This window comes from Tauraco erythrolophus, chromosome 22 (assembly GCF_009769465.1).
Source record: "Tauraco erythrolophus isolate bTauEry1 chromosome 22, bTauEry1.pri, whole genome shotgun sequence".
NCBI classification, from domain to species: domain Eukaryota; kingdom Metazoa; phylum Chordata; class Aves; order Musophagiformes; family Musophagidae; genus Tauraco; species Tauraco erythrolophus.
This window is the reverse complement of record NC_141486.1, coordinates 7,121,932-7,147,327: the sequence shown is the minus strand read 5'-3', so window position 1 is coordinate 7,147,327 and position 25,396 is coordinate 7,121,932. Positions and strand designations below refer to the sequence as shown.

Genomic DNA, 25,396 nt, shown 5'->3' with positions numbered 1-25,396 from the left:
AAAAAAAAAAAAAACGGTGCTAAAGTGGTTTTTAGTAGGAAGTGTCAGACACCACCCCAGAGGCAGCCACATTTTAACCCCGGGGGCAGCTACCCCTGCTCTTTGAGAAGGCAGATAGTGCAGGTACAGCATGTGCCCTCCTGCTGCCATGCGCTCAGCTGGACGGGCAGCTATGTATTATATTAAGAATTTTTAATGGATACAGCTCTAGGCAGGTGTCACCAGCTAAAAAAACAGAGTTCCAGGGAGTGCAGGAGGGAGAATAAACCACATCTTCGGCAGCAGGCACAAGTCAGAGGCTTGACATTTCTGTAACAGCAGCAAATTTGCGTGTTGATTGGAGATGGATAATTGCCTTCCCAGGGAGACAGTGAGTGGCTGTGGCTCCCCGCCTCTCGGCCAAGCCGCATCCCACTGTGCTCTCGCTGCTACATGGTTCTGCTTTTGCAGAGCTGTCCTTGGGCAGCGAGAGGGATGCCCCTGCCCTTACACTCCTGCAGCACCGCAGCTCTGGCGTGCCACTCCTTGGGCAGCTTTTGTGCAGAATTAGGAGGGAGATGGGCTTGTTCACGGTAGGAAAATCCTGTGTCACTTCCAGACCACTGGACCCACTGGGGATCCAATGTGCATGGTGACAATTTTACAGATAGCCTTGCACAAGACTTCAGCAAACCTGATTTCCAGCACTGTGAGCAGAAAAATGCAGGTAAAACAGGTTAAAAAGTGAACTGGGCTCCAGCCTGGGGCTTCGTTTCTCGTCTTACAGGAGTGACGTCAGCTGCTACCTGGAGTCGCGGTGCAGCCAGCGCAGGGTGGGCTGAACGAGGACCTGGCTCTGCTGCCTGCGTGGCCCCACAAACCAGCCCGCCTGGGAGCACGGGCTGAACGCACATGCCTTTCCTTTGAAGGCAATACAGCCGCTGACCTCTGCCACCCGTGGGAGTGACACTGGCAGGAGCTGGCCGTGTCCAGCTGCTCCCCGTCCAGCCCGCGCCGGTGCCACCAGCCAGCTCGAGGTCTCTTCAGTGGGGAGGGTGTGGGGGTGCTGATGCAGGGCTGTGGGGTGATGCAGCTGCAAGTGCCAGCTCTGCCCCCTCCCTGCCCGGTGCGTTGCCATTCCACCCAGCGCCTGGGACCACTGGCAATTGGGCTGGTTTATAGCCAGACCTGGTGACATCCAGTGAGCCAAGCGGAGCTGGGACAGGAGACAAAGACCGGAGCTGTGGGCAGCAGCAGCTACCCTGGAGCAGGAGAACAGCGAGAGCAGAGCTGCTCTTAACTCTGCAGCAGGCAGAGGATACCCCACTTGCCTGCCAGGAGCTGGTGAAGGGTCCAGCTTTGCTTCTGCTTGGCCCCAGTTTAGCCCTCCCAGCTGCAAGTTCCCTTGCCCTGGGAAGCAGGCAAGCTGCGTGCCCTCTGGTGAGCAGCTCTGCCTGGCTTCACCGCAATTCATCTCTGCACCTCTGTGACCGCAGCACATGAGCATTGCACTGCAGGGTGCTGTGCAGCAGGACCAGCTTCCAGCATGCGTGCAACAGCCTCCCTTGTCTCCTGGGCCAGGAGGCACTGCCAGCTGTTACAGCTTTGGTTCTTCACATACTTGCTAAGCTGTCCTTCCCCAGCAGTGGGGGTTCTTCGCTCACTCTATGGTGAGAGACCAACGCTGTGATGGCTCCGTTTCCTGCACAGAAATGTCCATGGTCCCTGGTAGCTGGTTGTCCCCCCTCCCTGAGGACAGAGCTGGTGGCTGAAGTCATGGACGCTGAGCCTGAGCTGGTGCAGATAAAGACCTGGGGTGTGATACTGTACGGCAGGCAGCGTGGAGAGCAGTGGGAGGGATTGATGCTGGTGAGCACAGGGTGACCTTCGCTCTGCTGTTCCCTGTGCAGTGGTACACGGAGGTGATGGGGCAGTGGCCAGGGACCCGTCACTACCACTTCGAGCAGCCCTCAGGAAGGCTCCGCAAAATGTCTTCCAGGTTCTTCTTGTCGGCCCGGATCTCGGCCAAGTCGCTATCAAATGCCTGGATCTTCTCCCGTTGCCGTGTCGCCTCCTGCCGCAGCAGCCTGAGCTGCCCAGCCAGGCTGCCCGGTGCACCCAGGCGCAGCCACAGCTGCTCCAGCTGCAGCCGCCCGGCACTCAGCACTGCCTCCGCCTGCGCCGACTGCTCCAGGTTGCCTGGGCAAGGGGAGAGGACACGGATCAGAGGCAGAAAGTTGGGCAGGAGAGGCTCTGGACATGCTCTAGGGGCTCAGACCCTTGGCACCAGGCAAACTGGAGGGAGTGGATGCAGCAGGGCATGGAGACATTGCAGCTTTCCAGCGATCACAGATAAGCAAATGGAACTGTGGCTCCAGGCAGGGCCTGGACATGTCTCTCTCTTACAGATGGGTGATGATTTCTACCCCTTTGCAAAAATTCTTGGACAGAGGAGTCCTTGAGTGCTCAGAAATGTGCTCAGATGATCAAAGCTGGAGGAGCTTAAGCAAAACCAACCAGCAACAAGAAGTGGACCCAGCCCAGCACCTTGCTTGGCTCCAAGGGACTGAACCCTTGATCCAACCCTGCTCCTCCTGGAGATGCCAAGGGAGATCAGTGTCCCCACACCACCAGCATGAGCACACGTGTTCAGCAAGCCCCAATTCATTCTGTATGAGGGCTTTCCTCAAGACATGACCCCTCAAGAAGCTTTGCTCAGCTCCTGAGCGATCTCAGCTGAAGGGCACCCTGCCCAGCCTGGATCGCCAGTAAGGAGGAGACCCCGCACCAGCAAGCAGGAGAGCCCCAGGCCCCAGCAGCTTGCCCCTTCCCTGGGAGCCTGCAGCCCGCTCCTGCCCAGGTCTCACCAAGGCTGCTCAGCAGGTCGTTCAGGGTCTCGATGTCCGAGATGAGGGAGCCTCGAGCTTCCTGGAGACTTGTTGCCATCTCGCTCACCTCTGTCCCCACCTTCCAACACAGACAGACACCCAGATCAGGGACAACCTGATTGACCTTTGGCTGGACAGAAGAGGAGAGGGGACCCCAGGAACATCCCCAAGGCATTCCCCCTACGGAGCCCAAAAGCCAGGTTGCTTCCAATACTTTCGTCTGTGGGCAAAGCCCCTTCCAGGCTCTGGAGGACACAACCTGATCGAGGGGACCTGACTCACCTGGTGTGCTTCCTTCAGCTCCCCCCTGAGCTTCTCAGCCACACGCTCCTGTCGGGAGAGCTCCCGCTGGGTCTCGTTGGCACGCATGGCGAGCTGGCTGGTGTGCTTGCGGGCCTGCTTGCTCTCCTGCAGCATAGCCTGTGCCCTCTGCAAAGGGACGGAGATGGGGACAGTCACCTGGGGACACGCTGGGGGGCTGCGGCTGGCTCCTAGGCTGTAGCCCTGGTTGGGTGCATCCCCCTGCTCTGCATGCAGACAAGGGTGAGCTGTGCTGGGAGGCAGCAGAAGCTGTATTTGGGAGCTCTGCAGCCCTGCCTGCAGCAGGCTGGGCTCTGCCTGTGATGGCTGCCAGCCCCGCTGTGCCCTGCAGCCTGGCACGGGCTCCCCGCACCCCACATCCCTCTCCTCAGACCTTGGAGCTCTCCCCAGAGACTTGCTCAGCCTCCCCGGCCGTCCTCCGGGCTGCAGTGGAGATGGACAAAGAGTTTCCCAGTGTCTTCTCTGCCTGTTTAATCTTCCTCTGGGCCTCTACCATTGCTCTGTCCCGCACAAGTGCCATCCTCCTGCTCAGGGCAGCCTGGCCCTTCCGATGGCCCAGCACCTTCTTCATGCCTGTGGGGACAACACAGTTGTCACCAAACTGGCTTTCTCCCTCCAGGCACCCGGAGCCAGTGTGCTGAGAGCCGAGCTGTGGCCAGAGATGTATGATGTATTTTACCTTCCAAGCTGGCCAGGAGGGACTCTGTGTCAGAGAGCACGGCTTTTCCATGCGAGACGGCCAAGGTGGCCGTGCCATGGGCAGAGTCAGCCCGGTCCTGCAGCTGGGGAGAGGAGAGTAGGAGTGAGGCTGGGGAGGGGGAGAAGAGCTGCAGCCAGCTAGGAAGTCTGGATCCCAGCTTGCTCCTAATTGGTGTGCGAGCTCCTTGGGAGAGCCAGGAGCCCAGGGGGAGATGTCTCCAAAAACATCTGCTCCCTGGCTGCAGGCATGGTCCCTCCAGTTGCTGGAGCAGAGGGGCTGGAACTCACCCACCCCCCTGTGCCCTGGGTGGGAGGCAGGAGAGGGATGCCCCTGGTACACCCACAGCTCCGACTGGAACAGGGGGTCCCCATCACTTATTTTGCAGAGACACCCATGCAAGTGAGCACCAATTACCTGCTCGAAGTCATGAGTCCTCTGCAACTCCTGGCGCAATCTGGCTGCCAGAGCGCGGGACGCCTCGATGGCCTGCTGAGCTGACAACTCCCGCGCCTCCGCTGCCTGCTCCAGTGCTGCCAGGTCCTGTGCCAGGGCTCCAGCCTGCGCCGGCAGCACCTGCTGCAGGGTCAGGGATGCTCCATGAGGGCATCTCCCAGTCTGGGAGGCCCCAGTGGGTAGAGCAGAGGGTAGGGATGTGAGCAGGAGCCTTGGCTCGGATGCTGCTCACCTGCCCCAGCGCAGCCACCTGCAGAAGTTTCTTGGCCATGTCTGCATTTGCCTGCTGCACAGCAGTGAAAGCTCTCCTGGCCTCCGCTGCAACCTCTGCCACACCAGTGCCCAGCTCCTCCTGCACCTGCTGGATTTCCTCATACCTACGTGGACAGGACGCTGCTGTCACCCACAGCCTCCGGTCCCTTGAAGGATGGAGATGACAGCTCGAGACCTTAATCTGGACATGGATGTAGGGGGAAACACTGGGGGCTTTCCCTGAAACACCCCCAGCATGGAGCGCCCTGGCTCTCTGCTTCGCAACACTTTGGTGCAGTGAGTTTGATGGGACTCAGCACATCCCTGTTGGGCAGATGCCAAATCACCACGACCAAGTCCTGTAACAGGGACCTGGCCAGAGGCGAGGGGCTGCAGTTCCCTCGCGCTCCCCTCCTTGCTGCCAGCCCCTCATTGCTGCCAGCCCCTCACCCTGCCTGCAGCTCATGCTGTGCCTCCCACGTTGCATTCCCCTCCAGCAGACTCCGCAGGAGCTCGGAGCTGGTGCTGGAGGCACGCAGCGCTCTCGCGACCACCGCCTCCACCTGCGCTGCGGTGTTCCCGTGTCTGCAGGGACAAGGGCACACAGAGAGATGATATTAGGATCAGTCTCCCGGGAAAGGAGCAGCCATCCTGCACCCCCAGCCAGGCATGGTTAGGGTCATGAGAACCCTCTGTGCTAGGGACCTCGAAGCCCAGGCTCAGCGCTCCCACATCCCCGTTCATCGCTGCCACCGGTGAGCAGAGAGCTGGGAAGGGAAGGGAAGGGAAGGAGGGTCCCACATGGTGGCTGTGTCAGCTGATTCAGCGCACGGGGCAGGACTGATGGACGTACCCCTCGGCCAGTGCCCGCGCCTCCAGCGCCTGGTGGCTCCAGTTTGTGGGCTGCTGAGGGATTTCCTGGGGAATCTCCTTGAAATGCAAATAGCAGCAGTGAAATCCCGGCAGGGCGCAGGGATCCCCAGACCCCACCAGCCCAGCACCCACGAGAACCTCCCGAAGGGCTGGAGGAGGTTTGCAGGCAGAGCGAGGGAAATAGCTCCTCTCGACTTGGCTGCGAGGAGGGCTATACCCGCATGACTTTCCCACTCACCTGCTGTGCTGGTCACATCCCACCCCACCAGTCCTGCACATCCCACAGCCCCCCAGGATGGCCCCCCAGAAGCCCAGGGCCAGCGGGAGCCCACACCGTGATAGCCAGGGTGTCCGCAGCGTGCAGAATCTCCCGCTGTGCCGACTGCAGCACGGCCTCGATCTCCAACAGCAGGATGCAGGTCTTCGGGGGTCCGTGGCCGGAGCAGCCGGTGACCTGGCTGGCATTGCTGAGATGGCCCTGCGCAGTGCTTAGTGCCCCTGCCAGCCGCCCCACCTGTGCCAAGAGGGTGGCCCGGGCACCTGCGGGCAGCACAAGCAGCTGCTTGTTGCCCACGTTGGTGCTTGGGGCTTCCCACTTGCCTGTGGGGCTGCCCCGTGCCCAAGCACCCCCCGCCTTCTGCTGCTAATGAAAGGGAAGACAGTCCCTCCTGGGTGCTCAGGGGGGACCCAGGGATGCAGCATCCAAGGGGCACCCTGTGTGCTGATGCTCAGTCCTGGTAATGCCCATCACCAGCTGCTCCAAAACCTCTTGAGTGCAAGCATCCCTGCAGTGCTCTGTCCTACACAAAAAGCTGTGGCCCCCTGGCTACCCTCCCCATCTCAGTCACCCCATCGCCCACGCTGAGCCCAGCGCTGACCTGGGATCTCCTCGCACCCACCCAGCATGTCTCAGTACCCTGCGGGAGCAGAGGGTCCTCAGGAGGGAAAGGGTGTCTCCTGTACCTTGCAGGAGGTGAGGGCTGGGCAGCCCATCTCCCCGGGGCGCATCTCCCACCATGGGGGACTGGCCCGGGTGGGTGTCACAGCCCGGTTTTTGTAGCTGTTCCTCCATCTCCTGCAGCCTGGCCTTCAGCCGGTCGGCCTGGGGGACACGAAGGGACAGTGAGGCAGTGCGGGGGCCGGGGTGCTGTGCCCACCTCAGCAGGACGTGGGCTGTACCTTGTCCTGCACCAGCCCGTAGCAGGCAGGACACTGCTGGCAGCGGGAGCTCCGTGGATCAGGGAAGAAGTTGGCCTGGCACCGGTCGCACTTGTAGCCCACGAAGCCGGGGTGGCAGAGGCAGGTGCTGTTGTCGTGGCACTGCGGGGTGACGGAGCCCAGCGGGGAGCAGTTGCAGGCTGTGACAGTGGCAGAAAGGCGTCATGCCGCAGCTGCCAGCACTGGTTTAGGGATGGAAGCCCGGTCCCGGTCCCCGTTACCTCGGCAGCCCCTGGCAGAGAAGCCGAAGAAGCCGTGCTGGCATTGGTCGCATCGCTTCCCTGTGACGCCCGGCTGGCAGGAGCACTGTCCTGTCAGCGCATGGCACCCGCTCTCCCGTGATCCCGTCGGATGGCACTCGCAGCTGGCACCAAGAGGTGGAGAGTGATGAGTGAGCAATGGATGCAAAGAGCAGAGACCAGAGCCGGGGGTGCAGAGCCACCGCTGTCCCCTGGTAGCCCCACGCCGTGCCCCACATACCTCATGCAGCCCACGGTGGGCTGCAAGCCATAGTAGCCGGGCTGGCAGAGCCCACAGGCTCTGCCCGTCACGTGCGGGAGGCAGTGGCACTGGCCCGTGCTGGGATCGCAGCCCTCCAGCCCCGGGGCTGAGCCATCTGGGTTGCAATCACAAGCTACGGGAGACAAAACACCACTTACATCCCCGCCTGGGGCTGGCGGACAGGACCATGGGAATGAGGCACCCACGATGTGGAGGGCACGTCCCCCCCATCAAACAGGGCTCCGAGAGGCTGAGCCCTTGCAGACCAGAGTATCTCCAGGGAAGGACAGCAGTAGAGGAGGGGACAAAGGCAATTCCTGAGCATTTGGGGCCAACACGGACCATCCATTAGCCCCTAAACCTGCTGGGCATCCCCCTTCCACCTTCTGCCTTCACTGCTGGGAGGATTTTGGCCGTGGTGGGACCCCGAAAAGCAGGACCAGCACCCAGGGCTGTACTTACGTGCACACTTCGCAGCGGGGTTGGGAGCCAGCGCATCCCCATAGAAGCCTGTCTGACACCTCTCGCAGCGCTCGCCGGTCGTGTTGTACAGGCAGCGCAGGCACCGGCCGGACACGGGGTCACAGTTGCCCACGGCATTGAGATCCACGTTCCCGTGACACTGGCAGGGGACACAGGGATGCGCAGGGCCCCTCTGCCCCAGGGGGTCCCCAAAAAACCCATCATCGCAGAGCTCACAGCGTTTTCCTGGGGAAGGTGAAAAGGTGAGGAGGGTCCAGCTGTGCCAGCACTGCCCGTGGCCCCCTCGCCCACCCATCCCCAGCCTCACCTCTCTGCCCTGGGGGGCAGTGGGTGCAGACCACCTCCCCGCTGCCTGGCACCTGGGTGCAGGGCGAGTGGCCAGGGCAGGGGCACGGCTTGCAGTCATCGAAGTGCCCTACGAAGGGGTTGCCGTAAAACCCGGGGCTGCAGCGCTCGCAGGAGGGACCTTCTGTATTGTGCAAGCACCGGCAGTGCCCTGCGAGGAGGAAAACAGAGCTGAGGGTCTGCAAAAACCCAGCCCCAAGTAACAGTGGGGACCACGGAAGGGATGGAGGGCCAAGTGCTGAGCATGACATGCCACAGGTGCCAAAAGGGATGCACAACTCCAGCCAAGGGATCATGCTGGCATTGCACATCCCCAACCAGGACTCATAACACTCTCCCTCCCTGCCCTGTCCTTGCTCAAGGCAGAAGGTTTTGGAGAGGATGCCGGGGCCCCAGCGCCAGCCCTGTGCTCCGCCGTGGTGCGGGGACAAGGCAGTGCTGGCACACGCCGGCAGCGCCGGCAACACGCACTGAGTCTGTTGGCGCCTGCGATAATCGACAACACATTTCTCAGCGACGAGGCGCATCGTTTCCAGCCTGTCATGGAAAACACAAGCAGCCGGCCGGCACCCGGCGGGGAGCGAGCGTCTCCTCGCGAACCCAGCTGGTGAGTCACAGCCTGCCGAAATCAGCTGGGAAGAGCAGCAGGAGGAGGAGGAGGAAGGATGCTCAAGGAACCCCCCCATCTCCAGGCAGATGCTCTGCTTGACTGGAGAGAGAGAGGAGCCAGGGGGAGGATTTTCCCCATGATTTGTGAGATCGGGTCATACCAGGTGGGTTGCACAGGAGGGAATGAGCTTTTTTTCTATTTTCCCCACATCCAGGCGGAGCCGGATGATGGAAAAGAAAGGAAAAGTGGGTGGCAGGAAGGAGTGGAAAAATAAAGAAAAGGAAGTGTGCAGGCTGGCTCGGGCTGGCAGCGCCCGGGCAGGGACATCAAAAGCCTGGCCCTGGGGATTGTGCAGTCGGCGGCGCCAGCTCCAGCTCTGCCAGACGAGGGGCGGGTTTGCAGAGCTGCTGCCCCGCTTCTGCGGGCAGGGCAGGGGCATTCGCCAAGCACGATGCCTCTTCCAGCCCTTTCCATCCTGGCCGTACGCTGTTTCTCCAAGAGGAGCCGGCAGTGAGGAGCCCCAGGGGCTCCGGCCAGGTACCGAATGCACCATCTTATTGCCACGCTCTTTCCAGCGCTGATGGGAGCCGCTGCTTTACACAGGGGTGGACGGGGAGTGAGGCAGCATCTCACCTCCTCAGAGCCCCCCACAGCTCTGAGCTGCCCTTCCCTGGGACTGATGGCAGCGAGGCTGGTGCTGGATTCCCACAGCCACCTCAAGTTCCAGGGCTGCGGTTTGCAACCCGGCCCCCCTTCCCCAGCCAAAGCCATCCAGACACTTTTCCTGGCAGGACTGGGCAGAGCCAGCACCCCGCGAAACACCCCAGGCACAGCTGTGCTGCCCTGAAGACTTTGCTTTTTGCTTTTTCCTCCTTTCGAGCCCCAGTCCCTGCTGCGGTCACGCACCCCTGAGTTGGATCTGGAGACAGAGCAGGGCTTGGGCCAGCAGCACAAGAGCTGGCTCCTCTGGTGCCTTCCACACCACCTGGCACCACTGTATTTTCCTGTTCTTTTACTCATTTCTCTGCTCAGGTTCAGCCCCGGTTTGCAGGCGCCAGAGCTGTGCCCAGTCCTGCTCCGCTCTTCGGGCAGCTGTGCCACCTGCGGGACCCATCCTGGCAAAGCCCTCTGGCTCTCTCCTGCCCTCACCTCTGCTTCCCCGCTCCCCTGAGGATCAGCACCCTTCCTTCCTCCTCCTTTAGGGTCAGAAAGTACCATGAAACATGCCTCTCGTTATAAATTACCACCATTATTGCCGTTCACTAATTAGCCGTGTCTCTGGGGCTGTGCACCCAGTCCCTACAACCAGCCAAGCAATTCACCGTGCGGGTTTCGGGTACCGCAACCTCACGGCTGGTTTCCAGTATCCCTCACAAACAAGCCAAGTCACAGATTTGTCACCTGTGCGCTCAGTGACAGGGCGAGTCGGGGGGCCAGGGGTGCTCACCTGAGAGGGGATGACAGTCCCCATGCTGATTGCAGGCACAGGGCACGCAGCTGATGAAGGCGTCACCGAAGGGGATCTCCCGCTTGAAGCCGGGTGCGCAGGACTGGCAGAACTGCCCAGCGTAGCCTGGGGGACACGTGCACTCCTCCACCCAGCCCGCTCGTGCCCCCGGCCCGGGGCGAGCGGACGTGAGCCAGACCTCGCTCAGGAACAGCCTGCCTGCGAGAGGGGAGAGCGGTGTGAGGGTGGGATGGCACGTCCCCCGGCCCTGCTCTCTCCATTCTGCCTGGAAATGCTCCAGACAGGCACAGGAGACCCCAAAATATCTCCTGGAGAGCCCAGGGGTGTTCGCAGAGAGGAGCCAGCCCCTGCCCCAACACACTCCCTGCAATGACTTTCGTCCCTGAGAGCCTGATGCTGCTCTGATGTCCCCATCCCAGCCTGGTCCCCATAAGGACACTGCATGGAGCCACCCACCTTGCACGGGGCCACGGCTCACGCGGAGGCGGAGGGCGGTCAGGTTGGAGAGGAGGCGCTGGAAGCTGAAGGTTGACAGTGAAGGCTTCACACCCTCCTCTACCTCGTGCAGCCTGTTGGAGAAGGAGCGTGGGAGGAAGGACAGGGCCAGCCTGACAGCCACTCGCCGCAGGACAGCTCAGCTCCCCGACCAGGACCTGAGCACAGTGCTGGGGGCACAGTTATATCCCTGAGGGGGTCAGGGAGTGGGGCTGAACCCCACAGCACTGGGCAGCCCAGGCAAGAACAAACATGCTGGGTCCCAATCCCAGCTGAGGCTCTCCAGAGTGCCATGAGAGGTACCTGAAGGTGACAGCCTGCTTTCCGTGCTGGGGCTGGCTCTTGCTGCTGGACATGGTGATCTTCATGTCCTCTCCCTCCAGCACCAGCTGGACCTGAAGCAGGGGCACCCCAGTCTCCATCCCTGTCCCGTTCCCCTCCACTCCCAGCAGCAGGGAGAGGAGCTGTCCATAACTGAGACGCTGGTTCTGCAGAAACTTCTCTGTGAGCGAAGAGAGGAGCAAAGTCTGTAGGTCATGGAGGTATCAACTCTGCCAGGGCTGCCAGTGCAGTCCTGTGCCCACCAGCATCACCAGGAGCCACGGTCACCCTGCTAGGGCAGGGCCAGCTCCGACCTGCCTTCCCAGGGTCCCGGTCCACTGCTCCAGTCCCCCCCACTGCCTTGAAACATGCTCTGCTCTGGGATGGAGCCAGCACCTCACGCACCGCCGTAGCAGTGGGATGTCCCACGGGAGCACCAGGAGGTCCCCACGGCAGAGCAGGACCCCAGGGACCCTGCACACGCCATACCTGGTGCAAGAATATCCACCGGCTCCTCTCCATCCCACTCGGTGACGATCTCCCCGTCAGCCCAACGCAGAGGCAGGTCCCCGGTGCCCAGAGCCGTGGCAGCCCAGCCCTCCAGCCCTGCACGACGGCACACAGCGGCAGTGCACGGGCAAAGGGAGCGGCGAGTCCCCGCCAGCCCTGCACCAGCGGGGTGCCACTTTTGGGGGCTCTGTCCCTCCTCCCGAGACTCTCCAGGGTCTTTTTAGGGGCCAGTGCTTCGTCACACCCCACTCTGCTCAGGCTCTGCGCTCTCATGTACTGGAGAATGGCCCTAGCTGTCCCCCCCATCCATTTATTTTCTTAGATTTGGAGGAAATTATTATCTTTAAACTTTTGCCCCCTTGCCTGTGCTGCGGTTCCAACATTACTGTGGGCTGGAGGGGCAGGAAGGCCAGGGAGAGACGGGGCGTAATTGCATTAAGTTGGTTTCCTTCGGAAATCAGTTAAATTCCACCCCCCCACACTCCCCAGGGTTAGTTGTTTTTTCCAGCCCTGGATGCCGGCAGGACAAGCACTTGGAAATCCTTCCCCAGCTCTCGAGTGGGCTGCACTCGATTATCAAATCATCCCAAATTTGGACCCTTTCACCCAGCGCAGAAAAATTTCAGCTGATCCAGCTCAGCTGCAGATTTGGGGGTGATTTGGGGAGGGGGCTGTCGGAGGGTGGATGGCTGTGCCCTGCCCTGCTCCAAGCCCCTCGCAACCTGGCCCAGGGCTCTGCCAGACCTGTCCCGAAAGGAGCAGCCCCAAATTGGCCGCATGGAAAAAAGACTCGGTTTGAAGCCTGGCTCCGTTTCAAGGCCAGGGAAGACATTACAGCAGCACGGCGCTCGGCAGCAGGGTATAACTGCAACCAGGGGAAACTCGTGCCTGGCACCTTCGCCTCCATCTACTCGCTGGTGGGTGCACCCCGCCGGGGTACAGGCAGGTATTGGGGGGCAGGTGGGGGTCCCTGCAAGCGGGTCCGCGAGGTGCCTGCAGCCAGGGCTGCGCACGTCGGGCTGTGCGGCAGGTGGCAGGGCTTCCCCGAGCATCCCGCATGCATCCAGCCCTGCCGCGCACAGCCCTGGCTGCAGCTGGGCAAGAGCACCCCATCCCGCTTCCCCAGCCTCTGTCTGCCCTCCCCCAGCCCAGCCGAGGATAAGGAGAGGAGGGAATAAGGGGGAAAGTTGCCACCAGGCTCCGTCCCTTTAGTTTTTATCTTTGTGAGATGATTTTTAGTGCTCCCACACAGTCCCTGGTGCAGTGGGACAGTGTGCACAGCCCTCCCCGAGCCATGCACAGCCCCAGGAGCAGGTTGGCATGGAAGGATGCCACGGGGAGCCACGGCGAGCGCGTCCCCATGGAGCAGGGGACAAAAGCGGAGGTTTAACAGCAAAAATAGAGGCAAGTCAGAGAAATCACCCTCCACCACCACCGGTCAGCCCCAAAATGGGTTGGCTTAGCCCCAAAAGGGGATGCTTAGCCCCAGCCTATCCAAACTGATGAGAGTTTTTTGGCTGGAGTTGGTGCAATTGTGCTGTCTGTTCTAACTGGTGCCAGGGAGTTGGTACCTTGGCTGAAGTCGGAGCGGATGTGGGTCACCTCGTAGCCATCTGCCGCCGTGCAAGCAGTGGAATGGCCGTAGCAGAAACAGCTGGTGCAGCCAGCAGGGTTGTGGGGCTGCAGGTTAAACCATCCCGGCTGGCACCTGGTCACGGGGAGGAAACAGGAGCAGGTGGCACAAGGCAGGCAGAGCTGCAGAGGACCATAGCAGCATCCCAGGGGGGACACTGGTGGCAGCTCCGTGTGATCCCAGTCCCAGTGCTCCAGAGGGATGGAGCCCCATGGCCTTGCCAGCCAGTCAGGGGCTCCACAGGGAGTGACCCCGCTGGATTACCATCGCAAAGTCCCTGTGAGGTGTCGCACGTAGGAGCTGGGGAAGCAGCAATGCCCCGCGGGAGTGAAGACGCCTGCCCTGTACTGACCACCAAGCCCTGGCACTGATCCCAGCCTGGAAAGAGACTGTGGTCCTGTTCCCATGCCAGGGCCGTGGTGCTTACCTGTTGCACAAATGCCCCTCCACCCTCTCCTTGCAGGTGCAATGCCCCGTGTTGGGGTCACAGGTGCCCACGCTGCCCGCAGGGTCACAGGCGCAGGGTCTGGATGGGGTGAGACAAAGGCGCAGGATGAGCCCCAGTCCTGTCCCACTGCTCCTGCCCAGGGCTGGGCTCCTCCTCACCTGCAGCCGCCTTCGCTGAGGCTGTGATAGCCGTCCTTGCAGCGCTCACACTTCCAGCCCGTCACGTTGGCTTTGCAGAGGCAGGTCCCTGAGCTGTCGCACTGGGGCTGCAGGGAGCCTGCGGAGACCCCAGCCAGCCCTGAGGCTCAACCCCAGCCAGGGAGAGACATGAGGGGGAGATGGGGAGACCCCGGGCAAGGGACAACTGACCAAAACCATCCCTCCCAGCTGAGCCCTGGCCAGGGCAGGGGTTTTGCCTCGGAGCCTGTCTCGGTGCAGCCCCACGCACCTGCAGGGTGGCAGTGGCAGGGCTGGCAGGCTGCCCGCTCCTCCCAGCGGTAGTGGTTCTGCCGGCAGCGCTCGCAGTGGGGCCCGGCCGTGTTGTCGCGGCAGTTACGGCAGTGGCCCCCGTGCCCGCTGCGGCGGTACAGCTCCCGGTCGTAGAAGCACTCGTCTGAGCGGCCGCTGCAGTTGCAAGCTGGGGGGGTGGCAGGAAGGGTGGTCAGCTGCTGCTCAGTGACACCTGGGGGGCACAGGGCTCACCCAGGGGTTAAAACAACCTCCTGGGGAGCTCAACGGCGTGAGCTTTTGGCAATGCCTCTGCCATTGGGAGTGGAGGTGGGCGCATAGAGCAGCAGCTGCGCTCATGGGGTAAGGAAATGTCAGGGGAAACTCGGGGTGATGCTGTGAAAGGGGACCCTGTGGTGTAAATCCTCCCTCCCTGCCTGGAGCAACCTTGCAAAACGGAGCAAGCACTTTCTACCTGGGCAGGAGCTGCTGGACGAGCCAATGCAGCAGCAGTGCAGCCCATCGGGGCTGGCTGCACACCGTGACCACGGAGCCAGCCCGGGCCATACTCACGGAGACACTCGTTGGCGGCCTCGGCGGTGCCGCGAGCCCAGGGCCGGTCCTGGTAGAATGGCTGGCAGCGCTCGCAGTCGGTGCCAGCCGTGTTGTGCTGGCACACACAGACCAGCTGCCCGGCCTCGTCTGGCGCGCACTCGCTGGCGTGGCCATTGCATTTGCACCTGTGGCGAGACCGCGGCTGGAGCGAGGAGTGGGGCAGAAGGCAGCTCGGGCTGTGCTGGTGTCAAGGCCACCAGCCATGTCCCCGAGGGGCTCCTGGCCCGTCCAGCTGGGAGGTCACACACTGAGGGTGGCCTGTGAGAGATGCTAACCAGCTCCAGCTGCTGGGGTCTGGGGGGGGTGAGATGACAGCAACAGGGGCTGTGGCCAGCTGGGAGCAGCCCCAGTCCCGCTGCCGGAGGGAGGCAGCTCTCCCTGGGATGGAGAGATCACCCACCTCCCCAGCCAGGGAAGAATGGATGGGAAGAACATCTCATCCATGGGAACAGATGGAGGAAGCCACATCTGAGTAGTTTGCCTCAAAAACGCAGTTCAAACAAGACCGAGGTGTGGAGCAGATCCCAGTCCGAGCCCCGGGAAGGTCTCCCCGCTCCTGCCCTCACCTGCCGCCGACGGAGAAGTCAGAGATGGCATAGTAGTACGACTGCAGCACCTTGGGGTCCTTGAAGATGTCATCCCCGAACGTGTTGAGCCGGTTCAAGGAGATGAGCAGGTCGGTGACGGTCACCCACTCCTGCAAGGGACACGGGGAAGGTGCCTTGGCCAGGGGTTTGGGCCACCAGCTCTCCACCCCAACTGGGATGCATCCTGCACCTTTTTTTATGGGAGTGCAGGGCATCACAGGTGCTTTTACCTCAGGTGGCTGCATTAGTGTACCCAGTCCTGGGTGACCATGCACCCACCCCCCATCCCACCCTGACGGCACCTGCAGCGCGGGGCTCCCGTCAAAATTGTAGGCACTGGGCCGTCCCTCGAGGGTGGAGAAAGCCACGTTGCCCCCGCTGAGCGGGGAGATGTCGCTGAATTCGTCGGTGCAAAAGGCCACTTGCTCGTCCTCCCCCGGCCGCAGGTAGTGCCGCTGCCGCTTCCCGTAGGTCTTTTCGCAGGACGCGCTGTAGTACTGGAAGGGCACCCAGGGCCCCTCGGCGCGGCTCCGCTTGTAGATGGCGAAACTCTCGGGGCGACTGGTGTGAAACTTCAGCCGCACGTAGGTGATCTCGTAGGATTTGCCTGGGGACAGACCCACTGCGCCGTCACCCTCTCCCTGCCACCGACGGGCACCGCAGCCTGCGCCAGGGCTGGAATCCCGGCGCCCTGTCCTGCGTGGCTGCTGGTGTCCCCATGCTCCCACCGTCCCCCTCTCCTCCTGACAGCTAAAGGAGGAGAAACCACCATCCAGCTGCCCTTAATCAGCTCCTCCTCGCTGCAGCCCAAACCCCATCCAGCCCCAAATTGGCTCTTGCCCCACCACAGCCGCCCACCCATTGCATGGATGCACCAGGCGTGTTGCACGGGTGAGGAGCCACTGCAAAGCCAGGCTTTAACCAGCAACCAGGAGAGAAAAGCCAGGCCCAGGGCACTGAGCAGCATCCCCGGGGCAGCAGTGCCACAGGGATGGGGAGGTGGAAAGGGTCAAGGCCGGTCTCTCCCCAGGGAGCTGCATGGTGGGACCCACATTGCTGCCGTCTTTGCTGGGATGAAGACAAAGAGAGGCTGCCGGTCCCCGGGGCGGCCAGCACAGCTCTGAAAGGGCTTGAAAGAATTAGCAAAAAGGGAGAAAGAAAACACCAAAGTGAACATCAGAACCGCTTAATTGCCAGAGATGAAGGACCAGCTCAAAGCCTGGATTGCTCCATAACAGCACCACTCCTGACAGCACAAAACAATTAGCTGCAAGGTTTTGGTTTTATTTGAAAAGATAATGAGTTGGGAATGTTAGAGGGGTTATTCTGGGACTAGGAAAACAAGCCTTTAATTGGGCCCATATGAATACTGTCGCATATGTGCTGTGACTTTGCTGCGGGGGAGACGAGGCAGCCCAGCTACCGGCACTGGGAAAAGCAGCTGTCTCCCATCAGGGACTGGGGAGCACCCGGCCGAGCGCCGAACAGACCCACTCGCAGCCCACCCGGAGGTGACGAGGGCCAAGAAGTGGCTGCAACTGGGCTGTCCCACTGCTGCTGCCCTCCCCTGTGCCTCCCCCCAAATTCACCTCCCTCTAGGACCTCTCCGGGCTGGTGGCACTGAGGGTGCCCTGCCCTGCACCCTGCGGTGGGAGGCAACACATGGGGGGGCTGGTTCCCAGACAGCGTGGTCCCGGGGGGACGTCTACCAAAACAAGGAGGTCAGGGCCGTCACCTCCGGGAGCAGTTTCCTCTGGGAGAGGACGGGAACTGAGCGCTGTGTCAACAAACAGCCCAGGCCCTGCGGGAGGGGAGGGTGGGCTGGGATGGGCTGGGGGACTCCAAGTGGTGCCTCCAGTTGGGGTGGAGGAAACTCGCTGCTGTGGGGAATACTCCCCAGCTTTTCCCAGACAGGCATTTTAATCAGCCAAATTCTGCTTAGGAAAAAAAAAATATCCGGAAAATAACCCATGCTGATTGTCTCCTGTTTCCAGCTCGGAAAGGAGTGATGTGTCACACAGCCGGGCGTGCTGCAGGATGGGGACGCCAGGAGGGTGACGCAGGTGACTGAGGGTGATGGCACCAGCCCCCCGGGGATGCTCTCCCAGCTGTGCTGTGCTCCGAGCAGTGCTCACCCACCTCCCGCAGAGCCCGAACTGCAGCTCGTACCGCGCCGAGGGCTCCAGGCAGAGCAGTTTGGAGAGGAGAGAGGAGCGTGCGGGATGGTTACGTCACCTACGTGTCCCCCCTCCAAACGTCAGCTTGAGGAGCCCACCACAGGCTCACATCCCACAGGAAAATCAGAGTCACAGGATGCCAATACCACCTAATCTTGACACTGAAATGAGCTGCTGGCACTGAGGGCTGCCAGAGGAGCCCCAGCGCCTGTTGCCTTCGCAAGCCTGCAGATATTTTGGGTTCCTCCCTGACGTCTGACAGGGTAAATGCAACAGCCACGGGCGCTCGGGATTATCGATCCGCTCCGAGTCCGGTGCACTATAACAGCATGGCTGAAACCTCGCAGAGAACAGAGATTTAAAGGAGGATAATCTAATTAACGCCAATCAACAGCATGCAGGTAAACACGGATCTTGTCTAACTCATTCAATATCTTATTTAATAAGCTCCTCAGGTAACCACGCTGAAGAACACACAAGACACCTGACTCGGGACTGAGCAAGACGAGCAGGCTGGCAGAGACGTGCTACGTGGGCTAAAAACCCCAATTACTCGGTGGAGCTCACGAGCAAGGACTCGTCCTGGGCCACATCCTGGGGGGCTGCAGGGGTCAGTTGGACTTTTCCTCCATAACCCAAGTGGAGCAATTGCATTAAGGCAGCAATAAAAAGGTTTGCAGCTGGGACAAGAACGGGGCCCAGCGGCTATGGGAAAGGTCAGACAGCAACGCGCCGGGCACCAAAATGGCACTTTTTAGCATGGCAAGATGTACAAGCCACGTAGGAACAAGGGTACATTTACAGCAGGATGCTCCACGCTCAGAGGAGATGCAGGGACTGGGGCTGAAGATGAGCTCGGTGTAACATTATACCCTTGGATGTGTAGACAGACACAGCAGGGCAGTCACAGGGACTGGACAAGACCCCTCTGGAAACCCGAGTGCAGGGTCCAGCAGGGTCTGCAGAGGAGCTGTGGAAGAGCCAGGAGAAAGGCAGAGACTGGGAAGCTATCCCTGAGGCTCGGGGAGCTCGGGCTGGGGCAAGGGGCTGCTGCACACATCAGTGTGCTGGGAGCCCACGTATCTATGTGCCAAATTGGGACTGGTGGCCACAAACTCTCCTGGCCATCCCGGAGATGGTCACCAGCATTCTGTGCCAGAGGCTGAAAGGAAGAAAATCCAGGTTGGAAGTCACCTGCAGTAGGGGAATGGACACCGGCCACCAGAGGAATCAGTGGTGGTGTAGGTGGCATTTGGGTTGTCTACGCTCCAGGGCAAACACAAAGGAATTTGGGGGGATCAGATCCCCTCCCACAGGGCTGGCAGGCTCCTCCGGCATCGCTCCTCACTCCCGGCAGGGAGCCCAGCCCTGCCCGGGGACCAGGGCCAGATGTCCGCCCGCTCGCGGGGGGCTGGGAAAGTGGCGACCTCCGCCCGGCCGGGCAGCTCCCACGGCCCCACCGGGATGGGCACAGACCCTCCACCGTCACCCTGACCCCCACCGCTGGGCCCCTCCAGCCCGGCTCCGGCCGCAGCCCCTCCGCTACCCCCGGCTGCACACAGATGGCAGGAGACGGCAGAGCATGAGGATTTTACAGCACTGGCCAATAGCCAGGAGAGTTTAGTTGGGAGGAAAATATTAAAAATCCTTTTCAAAACGCCAGGCATGCCCCATGGGTTTAAGTACCCTCCAAGCAGGCAGCTTGCACAATATTCAAAACGTAGAGGGTCGGATCCCAGCTGGGGAAACCTGCGGGGGCTGCCCGGTGTGCGCAGAGCTCTGATCCCCCCCACCCCAGGACGTACCGGGCACCCTCAGCAATGCACGGGGGCGAAATGGTGTGGGCTTGGCACCCGTGGTGCCAGTGGCAAGGCTCGGGAGGGGGACTCTGTGCCTCCCCCCTCCTGCCTCCTGCTCCGCAAACTTGCATAATCTGTAAAAAGCAGCTTCGGGGGAGTGGGAGAGCCGGCACCCCGGGCACAGCTGGCTGGGAAGCAGCACAGGCAGGCATGGCCACTGGCATCCTCACCTTGCAAGGCACCAGGGCTTGGCTGATGGAGGGGGCAGACCCTCCCCAGGTCCTTCCAGTGATCAACCCACAGACCCACAGCGCTTCCAGAGGGTAGCCCCCTCCTTGCATCCCCTAAAAGTCCTGAGGAGGATCCTGTCTTTAACCCAAAACTGGCACCAAGAGCTGCAGGGTGCAGGAGCATCCACGCCTCCAGCCACGCACCCGGGTCTCACCATTGCTGGATTCCCGTGGGGGCCCCCGCTGGCACTTACCCAGGTGGAGGGTGATGTTGACAGAGTTGGGGTGCTGGATGCCGAAGGCCATGGACTGGCTCTGCCACCAAGTGCTCTCCTCCTGGCTGTGGAAGTCAGTGAGGAAGGACGCGTTGTGGTGGTGCTGGGGGTCGGTGGCATCACAGCGGTGGCACAGGGCGCTGGCGTGGCGGGCACCCATCTGCAGGCAGTATTCCTCAGGGGGTGAACCACACGTGTTGGTGGCTTGGGCAGCCCGGCCGAAGGCGGCGTTCTCGAAGATGGGCATGCAGCGGCGGGGCTGACCTCGGGGGTCCCAGCAGGCAGACGAGCCCCTCACCCCTAGCCCCAGTCCCAGCAGCACCAGCAGGCAGAGCCCGGGAGGCCGTGCCATGCTGGGACTCGCCTGGCCGGACTCTGAGCCTCCTCCGGATGGCATGGCGGGAGCAGGCGGGACGGAACGGGTTGGGATGGGATGGGATAGGATGGGATGAGTCCCCCTGCCCGGCACCTCCTCTCGCTCCGAGGTCCATCTGGTGGAAGCTGCTGGGAATGTCGAAAGCTTCGTGTGTGAGTCCAGGCTGCCGGGCATGGGCTTCCCCCAGGCCACCCTGGTCCCCAGGCTGTGGGGCCGGGCACGACAGGACCCCCCAGGCACGGTGCACCCCAGTCTTGTTGGTTCAGGAACGGGGAGGGGGGTCTGCACCTTCGGCTGCACGGATGGAGCTGAGCTCCTCTTTCTCAGCCCCAGGACTGAGCTCGTGGTGATTCATGCCCAACGTGTGAGTTTTTCCTTAAATTGGTGAGGGTCACCGATTTTCTCACAGCCCCAAAATCAAGAAGGGGTGGAGGAAAGGGAGACCCAGCACCACCCCAGCACCCTCTTCTCCCTCTGCCCTGGTTTGTGGGGACCCCACTGCTCCCCCACTCATGCCAGCCTGGCTGGGTCACGGGTCTGTGACACCTCCCAGTGCCTCCACACCAGCACCCATGGGCAGGGGTCCTGTCTCTGTCTGCTGCCATGGGGCAGCCTAGTCCCCTGGACCAGGGCAAGGGCACATCCCTGTGGAGGCATCTCCATGGGGCATCAGAACCAGACGTTCACCAGATCTCATTAGCAGCTTCTCAGGTAATGCTAATTACAGTCTCTGCCAGAAGGGATCCTGGAGGGTGCCACAGTCCCGAGAGATTTGAGCTATGGGGACAGGAGGGTGACAGCAAGCATGGAGACTGGCAGGGCAGCACAGTGCAATGCTCCAGGGCAGACCCCGACCCTGGCTCTGCAGGGGCATGTTTACAAAAATAGGGTGCACGGGGGACCATGGCCTCTGCCCCCCCACTGCTCAGCTGAGCTGCCCGCAGGAGCCCTGGCAACTTAGCCCTCATTTATAATTTAAGCTCCCTTCCTCCCCTTCCCTTCTACTCTTATTTATTTTATTCTCCTTCTCTGTGCACACTGCGGGGAGAAAGCACCGGAGGGAAGCTGTGAATCAGAGTCTTGGGCAGCAGCTCCCGCAGCAGCACCGTTTCAAAGCCCCATTACCATATATTGACCCGGGCTCTGACAGCCAGAGCCAGCTCCACTGGGAAGGGCGAATTTCCCAGCACCGAGGAGATGTGCATCAGCTGCCTGGGAGCAAGCAGCCGGTGGCAAACCCACTGTCAACCTCTGGGGAGAAAGAGAAGGGTTTTCAGCTCAATAATTGCCTTGCGTGTCTCCACCACTGGTTTTAAGGGGATTTGCATCCTGCAGGGATGAGGTTTTCCAGGTGTTTTGCTTTCGCCTTGCTCTGAGGCTGCAAGCTCTGGGCAGAAGAGGGTCTCTCATGTCATGGGTTTGCCACCTCCTCCTCGGGATGTTACAGACACCCAGGAGATGATTTCCCTGCCCTGCCCATTTCCTCTTGCAGAGAAGTCCGCGTTAGAGAGTGGTGAGACCACGCAACCGGGGCTTGGTGGCTGCTCGGGGGATGCACAGTGGATTTGAGCAAAGCTGATGAGTGTCCCAACCCCACCTCTTCCTCCAGCACAGCCCACCCAGCCTGGGGGGGATGGCCCATGGGCCCAGAGCTTGATGGGAATCAGTGGTGACACTGCTGTGCCCAGCAGTGAGGATGCTGCAGCGGGTGTGGGAGCTGCATGTCCCCAGACTGATACAGCTGCTACTTCTGAGGGTGCCCGGTGGGGCACCCTGGGCCAGCCAAGCCCCTCACCAGCCTCCTGCTGTGTGCTGGGCATGAGCCTGTCCAAGGAGATGCTCTATACTCACTGTGTGTGGGATGGGCGCTCCAGGCACAGTCCTGCCTTGGCTCATGGTCTGGCACTGCTTTGGGGTTGTCTGCTGCTGGTGACTCGGACTGAGGGATGACTGGAAAAGCTCAGCTCCTCTCCCATGCGTAGGCAGAGAACAGCTCTCCCCTCTGATCAGGATCCCTTGGGTCATCTCTGAGAGCAAACTGGAGATGTGGGAGACCCCATCTCTGCACATACCTGTCTGAGTTCTGAGGACTGGCAACCACCCTGCTGTGGCTCACAGGAGGAGGAAGGTCAGCCAAGGGTCTTGGTCCAACTGCGTCCGCCATGAGTGTCCACCAAGGGCGAGGAAAAGAAACCATCACATCTAACTTCAGTCCACAAGGGAAGGGGCAGAAGTAGCCCCAAATAATCTCCTTTTGTCTGAGAACAAGATGCTGGACACATCTTTCCTTTGCTGTGATGCCTACCAGGTTTGGACGGTGGCTTCTCACAGTGAAGCAGATGCATCACCTTGACATGGTCGAACTTCACCCCTGGACAGGATGAAGAGCTAAAGCTGGTTACGGGAAATTCCTTGTCTTCCAGAGACACAGACGAGCTTGAACAAGGGTGTCCATGAGTGCGATCAGAGCTGGGATTTGCTCCCAGTCCCACTGGTGTAGTGGAACCCAACCTCAGCTGAAGTCCTCTGTACCTGGAGAGACTTCACCCACTGCCCCAGGACTGGTCCAAGCATAATGGAGATGTGGTGACCAAGGCTGTGATGACACTCCAACCTGCTGTCACAGCCCAGGAGCCTTCTCCTGCCCCATCCCGGACCTGGCACCCCGCAAGGGTTAAGAACCGTGGAGGCGGTGAGGAGAAAATGTTCTTCTGATTTGCTTAATGAACGTTAATTAAGAAGACAGAAGATAGCAGATTCCTTCAGGGTAGAGATGAAAGGCCCGTTAATTAAATCTAGAGAGAGAAGGAAGGGCCGACTGATCCTCCTCCTGATCAGACCTGACAAGGCACACGGGGCGGGAGCGAGGTGTGCCAGAGCCCGCAGCCCCATCTCCCGCAACCCAGCTCAACACCGGCAGTACAACCGGGTTTCGGCAGGATGCGTGGGTGTGGGACTGGGTGCCACCACCCTCTTACCTGCCTCCTCCACCCGTAAGGCTGAGAATAGACCCATCCCATGGGGCTGGGGTGGGAGCTGGGTCGGTACCCCTGACTCCGGCTGCACCCTGGGCCGGTACCATGAGATGGGCACAAGCTTGGTTTCCAGCAGAACCTTCCCCAGAAGGGATGAGAAGCCCTTGCTGTAGCACAGGGTAAGATGAGGTCTCCCTTGGCCAGCTCCATCCTGAGGAAGAGGAGGAGAAGGCTTCCTCCTTCTTCTAGGAGAAGCTAGTCACCCAGCTCAGTGGTTTGCCCTGGGTCCCATCGCCAAAAGCTGCAGGAGGCAGGCAGGGGTTAAACGGGAGGGGGTCAGAAAGGCACCAGGTGCCACTTTGTGCCGGTGCATCTCGGTGCCAGGAGGGCAAGTCTCTGGGGCCAGGGCTGGCTGCAACATCGCCATCCCGCAGTGGGCAGCTCCTGCCACTGGCAATTTGCTGAAAGGGTCTTTTCTGCCCGGAGCCGGGACCCCAGGAGGCTGTCGCACACTAACGGGATTCTGCCAGCAGCCTGCTGCCTCCGCACCCACTCCCTGCCAGCTTCTAGCCCAGAGTTATTTTTAAAAACAGAGCAGCTGAGCATCCCAAATTACTCCCTCGAAACAGCCCTACTGTCCTGCCCTCTCCGGGGTGGTGGCTGTACCCACTCCCTCTCCCACCCCATCCCTCTCTCCAGGACCGGTGCAGGGATCAGAGGCAGGTTCAGCTGCACGACACCATGACCATTTCCATGGGCACAACCATGGCGCTTTTCCTCTCTCCCAGCATGCAGAGGCGTACGAGGAGCAGAGATCTCCAGCACCGAAGGCTTTGCAGCATGGTGATGAGGTGGTCCTCACCGAAAGCGGTGGCCCCTTGGGGAGAGGGGACCAGCCCAGGAGAGGGCAGCTGGGAGCCCCTCCTTGGCACTGCTCACCACGGGGTGAAGAGCCCATCAAGCAGGAAATGGCACGTGCAGTGTAAATAACGTCTGGAGCATCCCTTCTGCGCGCTGGCTTATTTTGTAAACCTGAACTTTGCAAAATGTCACGAAACAGAGAAATGGGAAGCCTGGGATGAGTAAATCTCTATTAGAAATTCCCCAGGACGGCAGCAGTCATGTTCTCGCACGGTGATGGCACATTACAGCCCAACCCTGGCTCAGGGAGCGGGGTCATACGCGGCACTGATTGCAGAAAGTATTTAATTAACACTGCTGTAAATACAGCTCTAGCGATGCCAACCAGACCGCGACGGGGCAGGATGCTGCCGAGCTGCAGGAAGTTTTGCCAAGGCAGACAGGAGGAGAAGGGGGAAGACAGAGAAAAGCCAGCAGATTTTGCTCCCTGCCTTGCCCCAGCCCTTGCGGACCTCAGGGCGACGCGAGGAGGGTGGGACAGAGACATTGCCCCTCAAGAAGATGTCCCTTGAGCAAGAGGGATTCACCATCAGCCATGGTGAGGACAAGTGAGGAAACCTCACAACTGGGAAATGAGCTCTGTGAGGGCAAGGTGCTCCCAGAGCAACGTCCAGGGCAGCCATCACTGTCCTCTGCTCTGATGCACAGAGCCTGAAACCCACCTTTTCAGAGCTAATCATCCCCAAATTTTCTCAGTACCTGACAGACGGTGAAAATCAGGACATCCCAGCTTCACTGATGCATGACCACGAGCTCATCATCTCACATATGAGCTGAAGGACACCAGATCTGACCCAGCCCAGGGACACGGGGTGACAGCCGAGCCCTCATTGTGCCCAGGACACACACTTCATCCATCTCCTTGGAGCTCAGGAGGTCAGGGACCATGAGATGAGGAAGAGCCGGGTCGGCACAGGACCAGGCAGTTTCAGGCACAGCCGAAAAGGCCCTTTCCCCGCCTGAGCTCATCAGTGGCTTAATGATACTCGCTAAAAAGCTTCAGAGGCCCTAATCACTCATCGTATTACGGCTGCTCACAAGCAAGGCCAACCAGTACAAACCTCTTCGAAGCCTTTCTAATTAACAAGCAGGAGCTTAGGCTCTCCCAGCCCAAAAGCAGCATCTCAGAAAAAAACAGCAGCCTTCCTACCAGCCCGTGGCCTCCCTTGATAAACCCCCTTAATGAGCTTGTTAACATCACCTGAGGCCACCTTGGTGGCTAATGAGGTGCATCTGTCTGTCTGTCTGTCTGTCTGTCCTCCCCTGCCTCCCTGCTGTGGGTGGGGAGAAGTCTGTCCATCCATCTGTCTGTCCATCTCTCCATCCCTCCATCCATCCATCCCTCCACCCATCCCTCCATCCCTCCATCCATCCATCTGTCCCCACCATGGCAGAAGCCATGGGATGTGCCTGGCGTGGCTGTCCCTAACCCTGTGCTGGGTCCCTGGCCATGTCCCCAGGGTGCCCCGTCCACGAGGTATCCTGAGCATCCCCTTC

General features: G+C 60.7%; 1 protein-coding gene across 1 annotated transcript; it reads right to left on the bottom strand.

Moving 5' to 3' along the window:
• Positions 1-1,930: 1,930 nt before the first annotated feature.
• LAMC3 (laminin subunit gamma 3) lies at positions 1,931-20,024 on the bottom strand. Its single transcript, XM_086625124.1, has 28 exons — positions 19,607-20,024; positions 15,449-15,753; positions 15,126-15,256; positions 14,518-14,684; positions 13,946-14,134; positions 13,657-13,774; positions 13,478-13,576; positions 12,989-13,125; positions 11,397-11,513; positions 10,890-11,088; positions 10,548-10,660; positions 10,071-10,289; positions 7,976-8,164; positions 7,648-7,893; positions 7,165-7,318; positions 6,906-7,048; positions 6,646-6,824; positions 6,430-6,568; positions 5,801-6,006; positions 5,447-5,523; positions 5,044-5,178; positions 4,574-4,718; positions 4,303-4,464; positions 3,868-3,970; positions 3,562-3,761; positions 3,150-3,296; positions 2,847-2,946; positions 1,931-2,178 (listed from the first exon to the last, which is right to left on the bottom strand). The coding sequence occupies exons 1-28, from the start codon at positions 20,022-20,024 to the stop codon at positions 1,931-1,933; spliced, it is 4,785 nt and encodes a 1,594-aa protein (XP_086481250.1).
• Between the last annotated feature and the right edge of the window lie 5,372 nt (positions 20,025-25,396).

Excerpts from the sequence above, each read along its gene's own strand:
- LAMC3 (XM_086625124.1), bottom strand. The coding sequence starts at position 20,024 with ATGCCATCCGGAGGAGGCTCAGAGTCCGGCCAGGCGAGTCCCAGCATG. Across the intron at positions 14,135-14,517 it reads GGCCGCCAACGAGTGTCTCC|CTTGCAACTGCAGCGGCCGC; the intron begins GTGAGTATGGCC and ends CCACCCCCCCAG. Across the intron at positions 4,465-4,573 it reads AGGTGGCTGCGCTGGGGCAG|CAGGTGCTGCCGGCGCAGGC; the intron begins GTGAGCAGCATC and ends CTGACCCTGCAG.